General features: G+C 40.0%; 2 protein-coding genes across 2 annotated transcripts in view; both read right to left on the bottom strand.

The window, feature by feature from the left end:
- The window catches only part of nrbp2b (nuclear receptor binding protein 2b), a 28,946-nt gene extending 20,251 nt beyond the window's left edge, over positions 1-8,695 (bottom strand). Inside the window, exon 1 of the mRNA XM_031583529.2 lies at positions 7,799-8,695. Coding sequence (XP_031439389.1) covers positions 7,799-7,918 — 120 coding nt within the window. The 5' untranslated portion in view covers positions 7,919-8,695. The remainder of the gene's footprint in view (positions 1-7,798) is intronic.
- A 3,561-nt stretch (positions 8,696-12,256) lies between these two features.
- Positions 12,257-13,366, bottom strand: LOC105894764 (mannose-specific lectin-like). The gene is made up of 3 exons (XM_012821310.2): positions 13,274-13,366; positions 12,808-12,901; positions 12,257-12,645 (listed from the first exon to the last, which is right to left on the bottom strand). The coding sequence occupies exons 2-3, from the start codon at positions 12,895-12,897 to the stop codon at positions 12,379-12,381; spliced, it is 357 nt and encodes a 118-aa protein (XP_012676764.1). The 5' UTR covers positions 12,898-12,901; positions 13,274-13,366; the 3' UTR covers positions 12,257-12,378.
- Between the last annotated feature and the right edge of the window lie 2,949 nt (positions 13,367-16,315).

The following is a 16,315-nucleotide window of genomic DNA, read 5'->3' as shown; positions in this document are numbered from 1 at the left end:
CTCATTTGTGCTACAACCCTCCATGACACCTAGTCTTTAATCAAAACCAGGATTGTGTTGGACCTTCTCTCAACTGTGCATGAACTCCTCCACAGTCCTTATTATGCTAAGACACCGCAGAATGTGACAGAGTGTGACACGGAAGTGGACAAGGTTAAAGGTCACCTCACAAAGGCCTCTTAATCCTCTTCAGTTTTGTCCTGCCAAAGGAAGCTGGAAAATATCTTACATTCCTGACCTTTGACATCAATATTAGTGAAAGGGCTGCAAAGGTGCACTAATAAAAAAGCTTCAGCTGTGGGCTAACTAGCACACACTACATGGATGACTGTGAGTTCAATCAGAGCTGCCAACTCTCACGGTTTCACACGCACTCACGCCACACATCCCATTTTGATTTTGGGCCAAGACGCGTTCGTTACTTTTCAAACTCCCCGAGGGTAGCTGGCGCTGAGGAGCGCATCTGTAACCCTATTCGCTGCATAGACATCTTTAGATCATCTTAAGCTCAAATATCAGGGCAAAATTTTGGTCACCTGCGTCAAAATCTCACTCCAAGGTTTTTGGAAAAGTTGGCAGCTCTGGTTCAATTGACTTGCTGTTTACTCTGTCTATTAACACTGTGAAGTGAACCGTGTTTTTGACAACCTTGTAATGGTAATGATAGCAAAAAGAAGTGCATCACATCAATCATGCATTTGCCACTGTCTACTGATGTCTGCCATCTGTGTCTGCACTCTCCACTGTACCTTCATGCCTGGCCGCTATGCCTAGCCTCCCTGATGGCCCTTGGTGGCCTGTGGTGTCCACATCAATTCCTCTAAAAGTAATGATGGCGCAGAGTGTCACTGGCTCTAGTTTGGTTGTTTGTTGGAAAAAAGAACAACAACCAAAACTAAAGGTAAAGGTAAAGGTAAGGGTCAGGTATTTAGCAGACACTTTGTCCAAATGGACTTACAAAAAAATCCTACATTGACTCAAACCGACCACTCAAGCGCTCCGCCACGAATGCCATACAATACAACTAAAACACACAAGGGGGATCATGGACTAGCGTGTCCTGGCAACAGTATCCACACTTGTGCACCTGCCAGCTTCTATTCTTAGCTCTCGAGAACCTCCTACTCTCTCTCTCTCTCTCTTCTGTGCTGCTTCTTATGGTAAAGCTGTCCCACCCAGCCAGAGAAGAGCCAAAGCGTCCAGCAGGAGACAGGTGAACCTTGGCATCATCAGTCTAAAGCTGTAAACGTGATTCACTATGGTACTACGGTATCCCACCCAGTGCTCAAATAACAAATAAGTGATGTCCTAATCAGAAGTAATTCAAGGACACATTTTATTTTATGGCCTAAAGAAAGTCTTATAAAATCATTTGTAAACTATTTCTCAATTCATGTCATTGTGGTCCTGAGGCATTTAAAGACCATAGAATAGATATCAGGGCCATAAAAATTGTGAAATTGGGCCTTATCATGTTTGCACACCTGCTCACAGAATTCTACACATGCTATCTCTCCTGTAGTTGCACAAGCACACCCATACAGGAGTCATAAAAATGGTCTAATCTAAGGTCTATTACAAGTATTGAAAGAGTGTATCGTTCAGTGATTTACAAAATGAGTGTTATTTTAAAGTTACACTGATTAATACAAAATAAAAAAAACAATGAATATCGTTTTCCATTCGTATTTGTCAATCGCTTCAAATCCCCATAGATTACCACAGACCATGTGAGAGCTGTATCAAAAGACATAAATCCAGGCTAACCTATTTCATGTTTTGAGTGAAATACTCCGGAAATAAGGCTTATGGGATGAGGTGAGACCATACTTTTAATTGTTATTGCATAATAAAAGTGAAAGATTGCTTCACTGCTCCCTCTCTGAGTGGCAGCGATTATGCGAGTCCCCTACTGTAAATGAACAAACATGAACAAACAGGTGGCCTGCAGCTGTGGCATTTGTCCTCGTGTCCCCCCCCCCCCCCCTTGGGCAGAGTGTCCTGGATCTCCCTAGCAATCTCCCTAGGGTGGGCGCAGAGTGGCAGCAAGGGGGTGGGGACTGAGGGTGAAAAAAAAGGAACAAGAACTCTGAACAACCAACAACAGGTCATATGTTGTGTGGCAGTGCCCTTCCAGCACGGTAGCCTGTAACTAACCTATTTGGTGTTGAGTTTATATCCTACTTTGTACTTTTAGAATAGGGCCTACCGTTCAGCCTATGTGTTAGAGGGGATGGCTAGCCTAATTATTAATACAACAGACATTGTGTGGATTTGATCACCTAGTGAGAAGCTTAAAATGTTAAAATGTTTTAAACAAGAGCTCTCATCAAATTAAATGTTAAAATCTAACGGATAAAAACGTTAAACTGTTCAAATGTAGAAACAATGTTGAAGAAAAGCTATACAACATTCTATGCATGGGAGAGTCTTTGCACCATGGTGGTGGTGATTGTGTGTGTGTGTGTGTGTGTGTGTGTGTGTGTGTGTGTGTGATGGGGGCGGGGGGGGGGGGGGGGGTTCAAATTGTCAAAGGGAGGCATGTCATGACGTGTAGACACCACTGCCCTTGGGGACGTCTGCGTGGGTGTCATTCCACATAAGACAGCAGTCATCCACAGAATAGGCCCTAGCACCATCAATGGCTCATTATACTGCAAAGTGCACATCAATATAGAGATCCCCTGCAGAAATAGAGCACTTTATTAATAAGTGTGTGTGTGTGTGTGTGTGTGTACGTGTATGTGCGTGTGCGTGTGTTATATAATATATAATATCATTTTATTTTAATAATATGTTTGTATTTAATCGGAATTTCAGTTTAGTTTTTCACCAGTGAAGTTTGGAAATTTGTGAAAGTTTGGAAATTTGTCGATTATTTATCTGTTGTTACAATGCTAATTGGCATTGTATTTTATATCGTTGGAAAGCCTGTTTATTTACCTTTACAATGATGTCCAACTTGTAAGGATGATGCATTTATGGGATGAGCAGCACAGCTGATTATGTGGGTAGCAGCCAAGCAAAATTAGCCAAAATTGTCTGCCAATGCTAAACAGTGTATTCTCCTGTTGGTATTGACTCTTGTTTTGAGATGTTTGGTGGATTGGATGATGATCTTATTACGATAATAACCCTGGTGCCTGTTACCCTGTGTGTATGTGTGAATGAGGGTCTTGCATATAAAACTCTAGAGGAACAAAAAACAAACTTTATACTTTACTATACTATACTTTTTTATGGTAAGAGCAATCTTGATCAGAACCTGGGGGCTCTTTTTAACTAGCTGAAGAAAATTGCTAATTGCTAATTAACTAGCTAGAGAAAATTGCTTCAAGAAAACGACTTTTAAAAAGGCAAACATGTGGAGCATACTTTTTCAAGTTGTTAAATGAGCTACTTTCAGTTATTTGCTAGAGTACATGAACCTGAGAGTTGAACTATTACTCTGTTTGGGGTGGTACAATGGCAGGCCTGTTGTGTTGTGCAACAGCGCATAAGTAGGGGGCAAAGGTCACAGTGGCAAGCCATTTTCCCCTCCCTTCACAGCTCCAATCAATGCCAGCACTTCAGAGGGGGTAAGCAAACATAATGCAAGCCTCAACGAGTTCACCATGCACGGTTTGGATCTGGCATGTTCTGTGTAGAATCATGTCAAAGAGTCAACTGTTTGACCTGACAGGGAAACGGGACTTTGAATAAGACGTACCTGAGGTCAGCCACATGTATCTCTTCACCTGGGACTGGGTTTCAGCTCAGTGGAGCCCTGAATTTCCATGTCTGAAAAAGGGGGCTACACCTCTTTAGCCCAGGTCCACTAACGCAGTACCAAAGGATTCACGAACTTCCTCACCAAGGATTTCACAAGGAGAGGGAACTAATACTGTCTGAAAATGTAAAAATCAGGCCAGCCAAAGGGATAAGAGAATTGCATGTGAGGTGGTGCGTTTTGAAAAAGCTGCATGTGAGGTGGTGCGTTTTTAAAAAGCTGCATGTGAGGTGGTGCGTTTTGAAAAGCTGCATGTGAGGTGGTGCGTTTTTAAAAAGCTGCATGTGAGGTGGTGCGTTTTGAAAAAGCTGCATGTGAGGTGGTGCGTTTTGAAAAAGCTGCATGTGAGGTGGTGCGTTTTTAAAAAGCTGCATGTGAGGTGGTGCGTTTTTAAAAAGCTGTATTCATCATCAAGCATTCTGCAGCATTTCTTTCATCTTTTCATTTCGTGCTGAGTGCCGGTTTCTTTTTTTTTTTCCGTTTCATTTCATGTGAAAAAACTCATCTCACTCAAGCGCAAACACATTGGCAAACACAAACTAATGCTCCCACTCGTCTAGACCTTGGGTGAAATTCACTCTGATAGGATATTACTGTATAGAATGCATGATGATGTCACTTCAAGCAATCCAGCTGGAGTAGCCATATGCCTGTTTACAAAGGACACACTGAAAGCAAGACTGTAGTGTTCTCCTAGCGCTTGCTAATAGTGTTTCCTTTATTGATCAGGTTGCCCCTAAGAGGGTAAATGGGTAACTCAGAGCAATGAGCCAACTGACCGGCACAGGGAAACGGTGCAGTTTTATGCTGTGGTGTGCTGGGGAGGCAGCATCAAGAAGAGGGATGCGGGGCGACTGGACAGACTGGTGAGGAGGGCGGGAGCTGTTGTGGGCACCGAACTGGACTGCCTCACAACGGTGGCGGAGAGAAGGACCCTGAGTAGGTTGCTGACTATCTTGGACAATGTCCACCACCCACTACACAGTACTGTCAACAGACAGAAGAGCATATTCAGTGGCAGACTCCTGTCACTGTCATGCTCATCGGACAGGCTGAGGAAGTCCTTTGTCCCTAGGGCCATTCAGCTTTTCAACGCCGCGCAGAAGGGGAGGGGGAGGGAGATGGACTTCTCTGCATGAGTCTATCTCAGTCTGCCCTCCCCTTCTCATCCCATCTCATCTCATCTCAGCCCCATGCACAGACTTTACCACCTACATATTTTGCACTATCACTTTGCTCTTTGCACTTTCCAAACACACACACAGACACAAGCACAAGACCACTATCTTGCACTACCCATCCTCACAAGCACAAGAACATTATATATTTTTTTGCACTCTCCACACCAGCAGCACAAGATCACTTTTCACTTTTCACTTTCCTCCTGGACACCGACACTGTCAAAATCATTGCACTCTGTACAATAGGGTCAGACCCTTTCCTGTACCTGGAAACACACTATGTTCTCCCTATGTGTATGTATATGTGATTTATGTATGTATGTCGGTGAGGTGTATAAGTGTATAAGTGTATTTGTGTATGTGTATAAGCTACTGGATGACCTAAATTTCCCTCGGGATTAATAAAGTATCCATCTATCTATCTATCTATCTATCTATCTATCTGTAGGCTAATCGTGTTTCATGTTTCCAAAAGGTTCGATTCAGAAGGAGAACAACAAGGTGAGGCATGGCCAGGTAAAGACAACATTTCCAAAGGCAATAGGATTAACTGCACCTTGGTCGTCTGTATTTGAACACATTTCATCTGATGATGATGCAGGACAGATGTTGGCAAGAAAATTCAATAGTTGTTTCCTTATAGTATCAGTATGAGTAGGCTACGAGTAGCTATTTTCACTATGAGTAGGCTATGAGCATACTAACTCTATGTAGCCTCTTTGAAAGTATGCTTGACCTTACTTGAGCTGCACTGACTTAAGGGAGAAGACGTATGAGTCCATACTTCCCCTATCTACCTATGTCTGAGAATGGACACTGACTGTGACTGTTGCAATCACAATTTCTAGGGATCGACCGATATGCATTTTTATGGCCGATACCAATACAAATATCTAATTGCATAGGATGGCCAATAACCGATATTTGGCCGATATTCATTAATCATAGTTAGCATAATTACATAAAGGGAATTATTAGTTCATTTTCAAATACCATCTATGATAAACAACAGGCCATGTACAGATCTTACACCACCAGTAATAATAATAATAATAATCATTGTTTCACAAACTTAAAAGTAGAAAGAAACCTGTTGTTGACTTCTGTTGATTTTAGCTTGTATCTAGGCCTATAGTTTTCTCTGCCCCTTCATGACCAAAAGACCAGGTATGTACCTTAAATTCCATTGCTGGTAATCAGCTATGATTCGCCGAAGCACGAAATAATCGAGTCTCATTTTATCGATTTGGTCTCCAGTAGTTTTATTCCCAAGAAACACACATACTGATGAAAACTACTGTAAGTCACTTTGGGTAAAAGTATATTCTAAATGAATAAATAGTTTAAATATATTATCTCTTGACCCTGAGCCAGTTAATGTTAACTACCTAGTCAGCTAAGTTAAACAAAGGCTGAACTATGGTTACACCTTTATATTTTACAGTCCATATTAAATAACATTACACTTCCACAATGATATACTATCACACTTAAGGTATACCCACACTCTTTGTATGTATTATGTATATCTTCCTACAAACCTATATCTATCTACATGTATGCTGCGTATTTGTACCCCATGTATGCTGTGTACATTTACCACTTGTTGTTGTTGTCGTCGTCGTCCCCCCCCCCCCCCCCTTCCTATCTCTACCCTGCCGACCTCAAGCAGATGGGCCCCTCCTAGAGTATGATGTTAAAGTATATAACTAAGGAAATTGAAATGATTAAGCTACCTGCAGCGAATGTCTTCCTCCTAGCCCAATGTGCCAATATTATGGTAACGGTAAGTATAATAAAAAGGAAGAATAGAATATAAATTGTTCTAGTTTAATTCTGTATGCAAGTAAACCTACCATACATAGCGTAAGCACAAGAGGGCGCATTTAGAAACATATCAGGAACACTGATATTAAAATATGAACGATAAGTGTCAAAGGCCGATATACTGGCCGATATACTGGCAAAACTAATCAGCTGAGCATCACTATTGTATAAGCATCTTGGTAAAAAGCGACCCAGAAATGGATGGTCGCGAAGCAACCCACTTGATGAGTAATCAATGGATGGAAAAACACTGAGGGGGAGGGGCGGTGCTGTGTCTAGAGAACTATTCCCTGTTGATATGACAGAGTGGTGAGTGCATGTTGCAGAAAGATAACCTTCAGCTTATCTCCTCTTCCAGAACACCACGAACATCCAGTTTTTTTAACGACATCGATATTATGGCGCAGTCCCAAATGAATTTCGGTTTTGTACAAAAATGGACAGACTTGCATATTTCAAATATCTTTGGTTGTAAAGCTGACTATGAAAAGTTGAGACTTGAGCCATTTTTCCTCAGGTTGAAGAAATAATAGCTTAACGTTAGTGTCTGACAAACTAAAAACGTGCTGGACAGGGGTCTTATGAACTCAATGCACCTGCCAGAAGGCTGGTAGGCTACTGGATGAAAAGGCATTCATGTATAACCTTTTGTTAATAACATGCATTCAGGGACCGAGTCTGCCCGCTCAATCTTAAAATGTTATACCGGATAGATTTGCAAATTTGCCAAAAGTGTAATTTTCGGGTTTTGGATACCACCAGCATCGACATGAGCGGAGCGTCGTCTGACCCCGCCCCTCAACCGGTAACAACAAACGGTGGCTTGATGTATGACAGCCGGTTGCTATCGACTTGAATTTAAAACCAGCCTGCGTTCAGCCTCTCATTGTTAACGTGTGTGCTGCCTTATGAGTATTTTCGGAATACTGTAGGTTATCTATCAAATCTGACGGTCAGTGTATGCTGTAAAACACTCACGAAACCAAGGTAGCCTAATAATCAAAGACATCATCAGTCTTACCTTATCTTTTCTTTTTTGCCAGCGTCCACATGGGCTCTCTTCCAGGATTTCACTTTCATCCTCACTTTCTTCCTCCTTGCCCTCAGAGCCTGAATTCCTCTCCGCTACTGACATAGTCATTGTATTCCTTCAGAATTATTTTTTTCTAAGCTTTTCTAATAACTTACTCAGGCGTCGTTGTAGACAAGCCTCACGGCAGAGTCGCTGTAGATAGCAGACCAACTGCTACAGTAGCCTATGCCTCCAGTAATGACGCGGCTTTATCAATGCAATTTCATAGTGAGGCAACGTTACGCTTTCTGTGAATACCATACACAACAGGTACGGTTACCGATATTAAAGACCTCTGGCACGACTTTGTCAGTGAGTATACATACTTTAAGTTATGCGACTGCTGAGCTCAATGGATATTTGAAGTATCGTTTTGGAACAACAGTTAAAAATCCATTTGGTCCATATAAACAGACAAATACGAAAAAGATTGCGATATACTCAAACACTACGAAACGCACTCTTCTCAGTGATAAAAAGAAGACAGTATTCCATGCCTAAAATATATCACAAGGACTCTATTTCCCCGCCTTGCGTAGAGGTGTTGTCAATAACCTTCTATTGTAATAGACATCATTGTCGCCGAGTTATGCTCGGAGCTTTAAAAGCGATCTGTGGCGCAAGAAAACTACCGTAAATAACTGCAAGTGGGCGCAAACTAAAAAAAAAAAACGACGTGTAGCCTCTGGTGTAGCCTGCCTTTTCTACCAGTTATGTAACATTTTATACACCAATTCCCAGGTAAAGCTACGCAAACAAATATATACATGTTTATTTTATTATGACCTTGAAACTAATCAACTGATAACTATTTCTTCAGTTTTAAGCTATAGCCTACTTGTAAAGGCTCCTGCATACTTCCTGAAGCATACCTATTTGTGAAAGTACTTTAATATAATCTATAGCCTATGAAACACAATTGAGACTGTGTAAATGTAATTCAATATAAAACCTTGTATTTATGGAAAAATAACTAGTTTCCTTAGCATCAAAACCTCCTATGTTTTGTTTTTTGAGTGTCAGTACACCACATACCACTTGCTCTCCATGTCACATCACATCATCATCACAGTACAGATATATATTGATGGGATATGATATCTGAGGTGATGATAGCTGGTGTCGCTCTGTGTTAGGTTACCGGCTAGGCAGTGTGGGGTAGTCCTCTCATTGGTGGCGCAGAGCTGGCCTACAGCAAGGGGGAGCAGCCTGAGGGTGGGAAAAAAAGGAGCAAGAAACCTAAACAAACCAACTACATGTCATATTTTGTGTGGCAGTGCCCTTCCAGCACAGTAGCCGGTAACTAACCTATTGGTTAAAGCCTACTTTGTACTTTTATAATAGGGCCTACCGTTCAGCCTATGTATTAATACAACAGAAATTGTATGAATTTATCACCCAGTGAGATGTTGAAATGTTTTAAACAAGAGCTCTTATCAAATAAAAAAAGGAAAAGTTTAATGATAAGATATGTACTTAAGTTCAGCTAATTAATTAAATGAAATTGAAAATGTTAACTGTTCAAATAAATAATCTTTAAGAGACCATCTGTGGCCATCTGTTTTCTATTTAAGGTTAAATTGCAGGTAATATGTGTCACTTTTATTTTTAATTATCAAAAGGGGGGCATGCCATGAAAGCTTTGTAACCACTGGGCTGGAGTCTGCTTCCTCCTGACTTACTGTCAAAGAGCATTTGAGCAAATTAGAGTACCTATTTTGTCTAGTATGTGATCTAATCTCCTATTTTAAGTTACTGACTACAAGTATGAATTTAACATCAGTGCGGAACTCATAAAGTATATACTGACAAGCCGGAAGAAGAGCAGCTCACAGCCAAGTAGGACAGAGGGTGTGTGTGTGTGTGTGTGTGTGTGTGTGTGTGTGTGTGTGTGTGTGTGTGTGTGTGTGTGTGTGTGTGTGTGTGTGTGTGTGTGTATACGTGTGTGATGGCTGCTGGAACTACTGAGTTCAAATTTCCATAAAACACTTTGAGTTAAGAAAACAGGCCTTTAGAAGATCTGTTCTGTTCTTGAACACTTTTGTCGTATGTTAATTGGTTCCTAGAGAACATTTCTTGTAATGTTTCTGTTATGTATTGAACAAAAAAGTCTAAGAACATCAACTCTCAACTTTCAACTCTCACTATACCTTAAATAGCATATATTTGTATCTTTCGTTTATTGTGCTTTGTATGTTATTTTACCTTTGCCACCATATATCATGCAAAATATAGGTCTAAGTATCAAAATATCCATATTCAACATATTGACCCTGTCATTCACTGACAGTGCAAACAATGTGTAGCCTATCAACAGGATAACATGAGGGATACCATGAAGCATGTCAGGATAGCATGAAGGAAATAAGCCAGATGGGCGGCATGACACCTATAGGCCTACACTGCCATAACGAAAGAACATCTTAGAAACAGATATCACATCTTTAGAACATCTTTAAAACATATTAGTAACAGATACGGGTGGCACATTAGACATGTACACTTGATATAGGAAGAGAGAGTCAAAGAGGGGGTTATTCCAGATGGTTATTCACTTTGAAATAAAGAATTTAAATAAAGCACTGACAAGTGCACTGGAGGGGTTTAGAAGAGTACTGTATATTTGTCACTTTGATACAAATTAAAAATGAATATGTTACCTTTTATTCAAGCTATACATTTATGTCTTTGGGGGCTGATCACACATCTGCTAAGTCATTATTCGCAATGTGTTATGTACAATTATGTAAAACCACCTAAACACAGCAGATAACACCAATCATATACTGCGTTCGTTCACTGCGAAGAGAGTGACAGCTCCTATCACTGGATTAGACCCGTAAACTGAAGAGAGAGAGAGAGAGAGAGAGCAGAGAGAGAGAGAGAGACAGCTCATATCACTGGATTAGACTCTTAAACTGAAGAGAGAGAGAGAGAGAGAGAGAGAGAGAGAGAGAGAGAGAGAGAGAGAGACAGCTCCTATCACTGGATTAGACTCTTAAACTGAAGAGAGAGAGAGAGAGAGAGAGAGAGAGAGAGAGACAGCTCCTATCACTGGATTAGACTCTTAAACTGAAGAGAGACAGCTCTGGATTAGATGATGTACATAATTACTCAAAACAATACTAATTTAAAGCATTGTAAAATAAGGATTCAATTCTCATTGACTGAGCTGAATGTAACTCCCACCAAATGATTTTATTCTAAATGGTTTGTTTATGCCGTCTATTTCACATATATGGACTTTATGAGTGTGGTAGGTAATGGTGGTGAATTAACAGCACAGAGTGTTTGCGAAGTAAGCCCAGTGTACTTCATTTGAGAAGAGAAGGAGAAGTCTTGCGTGGCTTAGGATGGGATTTATGATGTATTAATAAAGTCCTGTGACAAAATGACACAAACCAGAGCATGGACCACCTGCCCAAAATGCTATACTGCTGTGAATGCTGTGAAAGCAGCTCAGCCGCCATCTTGTGGTGAGCATCTGACAGTACACCTGGCTAAGAAAACCATACAACAAGGATATTGCATTTCTCAGGCACATGAGACTAAATACTCAATCTTGTCTTACTAATGAAAGGCAGTTGGAACTCTAGTGTAAGCACTTTATTTCTATGTAAGTGTTACGCAATGGAGGCTAAGTTCAAATCTGATAACAGTCATACACTAAAACAAATATGCGAATAACTGTGCAATTGTGCATTTGAGACAATATTTATATTTCTTGAGGTGTATATTTCTTTAAGTATTTTCTTGAGGTGTATTTGACTGGAAAGGTCCTGCCTGTATTACTGTATCAGTATGTCCAACACGTCCAACACATTTCTCCCTTCGGTCCGTCCCCTTATGTCTTCCCTAGTGACATGTCAACCAACTATTTTTGGGCCTCAATGTGAAAGGAAAACTACTGAGCGTTTGGTCAACCCCTCTCATCCCTAATGAGATTCTATCCTTGGCACAGGTTGCACCAGCGGGACAGTTGCGACGTCTAGACAGACCTTGTGGTGGAAGGCACCCACAGGGATCCCAGTTGTAAAATGCACAAGCGGACGCAAGGCCATCTAATGGTGGCAGGAGGGCTGCCAAAGGCTAATGAGTTTGAGTGCTTTAGCTTGGCCCCCTCGCTAAAAATAGATTTTTTTTCAGAATTTCACATCTGAAGGTCTCTGTGGTCAGAAATATAACAAAGAGATGATTTCAACAGATCAGAGTTAGAGATACGCTATCTGTTGCGATGCTAACCAAATATTAACATCAACATTCCAAAAAGGAGAATACGTTATTTAAAGCAGATGGTATTTACAATGCTGCATAAGTTATTCTTCGAAAGAGACCCAGATACATTTTTAAGACAAAATGTGTCTCCAAACATACATGAACAGAGTACTACTCAGGACAAGCAGATCATTATTATTTTTCCATCAAGTTTTATTGAGCAAGAAGAAACATGTAAGAATCCACAGGCAGGGCGGTTCATCCTTGGCCCAACCCCCGCTGAGGAGGAGTCACAGCCTACGGGGCCACACTCTTTACTTGAAGCCCTTGGACTGGGCAGAGGACCACACCTCCTCCCCATCCCTCTCCACCACCATGGTACCGTCGTTGCGCAGCCACATGCGGCAGGTCTTGAAGCCGCCGGAGGCCTGGCTCTTGGTCTGCCACATCATCTTGTTGTCCCTCTTGTACATGACGAAGTTGCAGTCGTCCTGCATGCACAGGCGGTGGGCATCACGCTGGCCGGCTGTGTCCGAGTTCCACATGGGCTTCCAGCCGTAGATGACAAAGTTGCCATCATCCTACAGAGAGAAAGCGTGGAAGGGGGGGATATGGGAATAGTACATTTCTTTTTTAATATGTGTTTTTCATTTTAAGGTAGTTAACGATTTCAAATGTTGTTGTTCATGACTATGACTTTGTGATTTAGATGACAAGATGAGACACTTAAAAGTGTACGTTACCTGGAAGACAGCCTTCCACTCGTGGTTGTTGGACATAAGGTAGTCTCCCTTGCGGAGCTCATCAAACTTGGACATGTAGTTTCTGCTCATGGTTCTGAAATAATGAACAAAATTTCAGTCAAGAAGATCATTGTTGAGCATTTTCTGATTGTATCCCATCACAATAATGTAAGGGAATAATACGGAGTAGAGATTTTTTTTCTATTGGTAAACACACAGAACAACTAGTGTGTTGCAAGGAATATCAAATATTTCCAGAGATAAATAAATCGACATTGATATTGAAAATGGATTTCAAAATAACAGTGCAGCAGGAAAAGTGTCGACCAGTAAAGCACAGTAATGTTCTCAAACAGAGATTTAAGAAAACAGAGGCTTGAAACATGCAATATGACATTAGTATGTCTTTAACACAAAAGCATTGGCTCACTGATAATCCCTGATATCTAAGCAGCATGGTACTCACAGGCTGGGTAAGAAGGAGATGGTGCGTCTGGTGAAGCTGGAGCTCAGAGTGAGGTGAAGTGCCTGGTGTTCAGGACGGGGCTCTTTTATAGCAGAATCCCTCTCATCTCACTGATAAACAGGACACTGTTTCCACAAAGCAGAATTCAATCTGAGATTCACAAGACTGGAGTTTTATGTTTCTTTAATTTTTAAATGAGTTAAGGCTATGTGCCGAGTGACGGATTATGTTAAATGGGCTTTAATTGTTTACACCTGGTGTGTCTGAGTGGAGTTAGTGTGTGACACTGTCTTTTAAGGCATTCAGTCGGCACGCCATAAAGCAGAGGCTTGTATTAGGCTGCCGTGAATTACAACACTAAAGCATGATTTAAACATTTACATATTTCATAGTTGTTCACAAGTAATGTTGCTAGAAATGTTAATGCAGTGCAGTTTTGATTAAACTCCAGTAGTAAATAGATATGCTATCATTTTGATCAGTTTTCATGGTGGTTACACAATCAGTCCCAAGTGATTGATAAGTAGTTTACAGTAAATAGGATGACATTATTTTACTTATGAGTTCTTAAGCCAAAATAGAAAGTACAATAACTAAAACAAATATCTTTAGTTGAGATTATCTGGTCTATGACAATCAATGTTATGTACGAATAATGGCTAAAATATTTTATTCTATTTTATATTTCTATACTTATCCTATATTTTCACATAATAACCACAAAAAGACAGTTACAGTGTGTGTGTGTGTGTGTGTGTGTGTGTGTGTGTGTGTGTGTGTGTGTCAGACAGAGAGAGAGAGTGACTTCTAAGTGTCTCCACATGCTTCAATGTTATGCATGAGTACAATCATGAGACATGTTCTTTCATAGTGAGCATATTTTCACTCTTAGGACCACTGATCCCTATCAACAGATTAGCTTGATGTACAGTTTCATTGAGGTGGCAAACTGACACATTATTACATAAATCCGTAATTCAATTGAAGCCAAAGTTGTATTATATGTATATATATATAGAAACTAAGCAACACTGCGTATGTCAAATGGTTTTTTGTTTGATAATGCTTTTTCACTGTAAAATGAAAATATACTTGTGTATTAGCTATGAATCTAAAAAAAAATACCTGACCTAAGCTCAATTTCATTATGACCTGCTATATTAGTCTTATATTAACATTATGTAAAGTAATGAATAGATCAGAAGAGACAAACGTGATCATGGAATGAATTAAGACTATTGGCTTCTATAATCTGTACCACAGAATAAAACATTCAATGATATAGGTCATCTAAGTCATATATAACATGAAAACAGTTGATCATTTTGTCTTTGAATGAACTTTACAAATCATTCTGGCAAGTTTTACTGTTCAGGGCTAAATCACTTTGATGTATGAAATCCCTACGTCACCCCAGTGCTCTTCTCCTCCCAATGGCACACGTTCCTGCCGTTTTGGGATCAACATTTCACCCTCATTTGAAAAAGAACACAATAATATTTTCTACTAACAGCTTGGTAGAGAGGTTTCTTTTCACTGTTACTGTAGAGGAGAATGGTGCTGGGAATCAAAGAATGATACTGATGTCTCAGCTTTATCCAAGGCCCCAGGTAGTTACCCTCCTGAAGGCGAGCAATGAGAGATCTGGATACAACCATGATAGATGTATGAATGAAGTGTAGTTTATTTGAAATATATATATATATATGATGGCCAAAAAAAAGAAGCATTCTGTGATTTTTTCACGTTGGAACAAAATTTCTGACAGCTCTGAACTGAACTAATGTTAATAAGTACATGGAGATTTCTTTGAATATCCTGAACCTCATGTATGATCCACAAGGGAATCTGAGATGATGTGTCACACAATAATATCTTTCCACGTGTTTATATCATATTAAACACATCATGAGTCATGTGATCATAATTTAATTTAAAATGAATAGTGAGCTATTCTGTTTCCGGTGCCCATTCAAAGTCGCCTCACATTCAATTCAACTGAATCATAGCCTACCTGTAGTTTTAGTTAATTAATTGAAGTTTACATTTAGTTTTAAAAAGGAGGCTAGTGCTGGATGCTTTTTTCTTTGGGTTACTGGATTAATGGCACAGAGCTGGAGTGACCAAAAAGACTCCTTTGAATACCAAATGAAATGTAATAAGCCTGGAATGTTACCTCATTTAAAAGGCCTTAGATCTTTAAATAAACATAATCTGAGCAATATATTAAAGTCATTGTTTGTGAAATCCAAAGGAACTTTGGTTGGCCTTGATCACTGCGGTCCTAATACATTGCACACATTAGTCAACCCCATTAACTTGCAAAACATTCAGGTGATTCTAGGACAATTTAAATGAAACTATCATTCGATCAAATGTTCAATTTAGGTTTGAGTAACTAATGTGAGTTACTTTGAGAACATTTAAAGTCACTTAGTAGTTGAGGTGGTAAAATTGTGTTAAAACAATTAAGTCTGTGGGAACTCTACTATTATACTGTGTACTAGCTACACAGCTGTGAGAAAGGCAAATAGCTATGCAAATCTATCAAGTCTATGTGTATTTCAAAGCTAAACAGCACATATGGCAAAGAAAACTGAGCTCTCGGAAAGCTAAAAGAAGAAAGCATTTCAGTACACCAAAATGTGAGTGAACATAAGATCTTCTTGATGCTGACAGTTCCAAAAGATACCATTGGCAGCGTATGCTGACAAGCTCATGATACAGCTGGTACAACTACCTGGGCATGGAATTAAGACTCAAACTTCCACTGTAAAAACTCTGTATTCAAACATTTGATCAAAAGGGGGGGGGACCATTTTGTTACTGTGTAATAAAAGTGTCATTGCAGACCATTGCAGACAACAACACAACATAGTACTTCATGCCCAGACACCTCACTGCACTCTTGACCAGAAGCAAGGGCGTAGGACAAGTCACGACCAAAGTTTGGGAAAGATTTCCAATCGACCAATATTTAGTTAATTTGAATTGCCTGTTAGAAAAAAATATTTTGCACAATATATTTGCAAACTCATTCGT

The sequence above is a fragment of the Clupea harengus genome, chromosome 17 (genome assembly GCF_900700415.2).
Source record: "Clupea harengus chromosome 17, Ch_v2.0.2, whole genome shotgun sequence".
Classification (NCBI taxonomy): Eukaryota; Metazoa; Chordata; class Actinopteri; order Clupeiformes; family Clupeidae; genus Clupea; species Clupea harengus.
This window is presented reverse-complemented; position numbering and strand designations above follow the sequence as displayed.

Excerpts from the sequence above, each read along its gene's own strand:
- LOC105894764 (XM_012821310.2), bottom strand. The coding sequence starts at position 12,897 with ATGAGCAGAAACTACATGTCCAAGTTTGATGAGCTCCGCAAGGGAGAC. Across the intron at positions 12,646-12,807 it reads AGTGGAAGGCTGTCTTCCAG|GATGATGGCAACTTTGTCAT; the intron begins GTAACGTACACT and ends TTCTCTCTGTAG.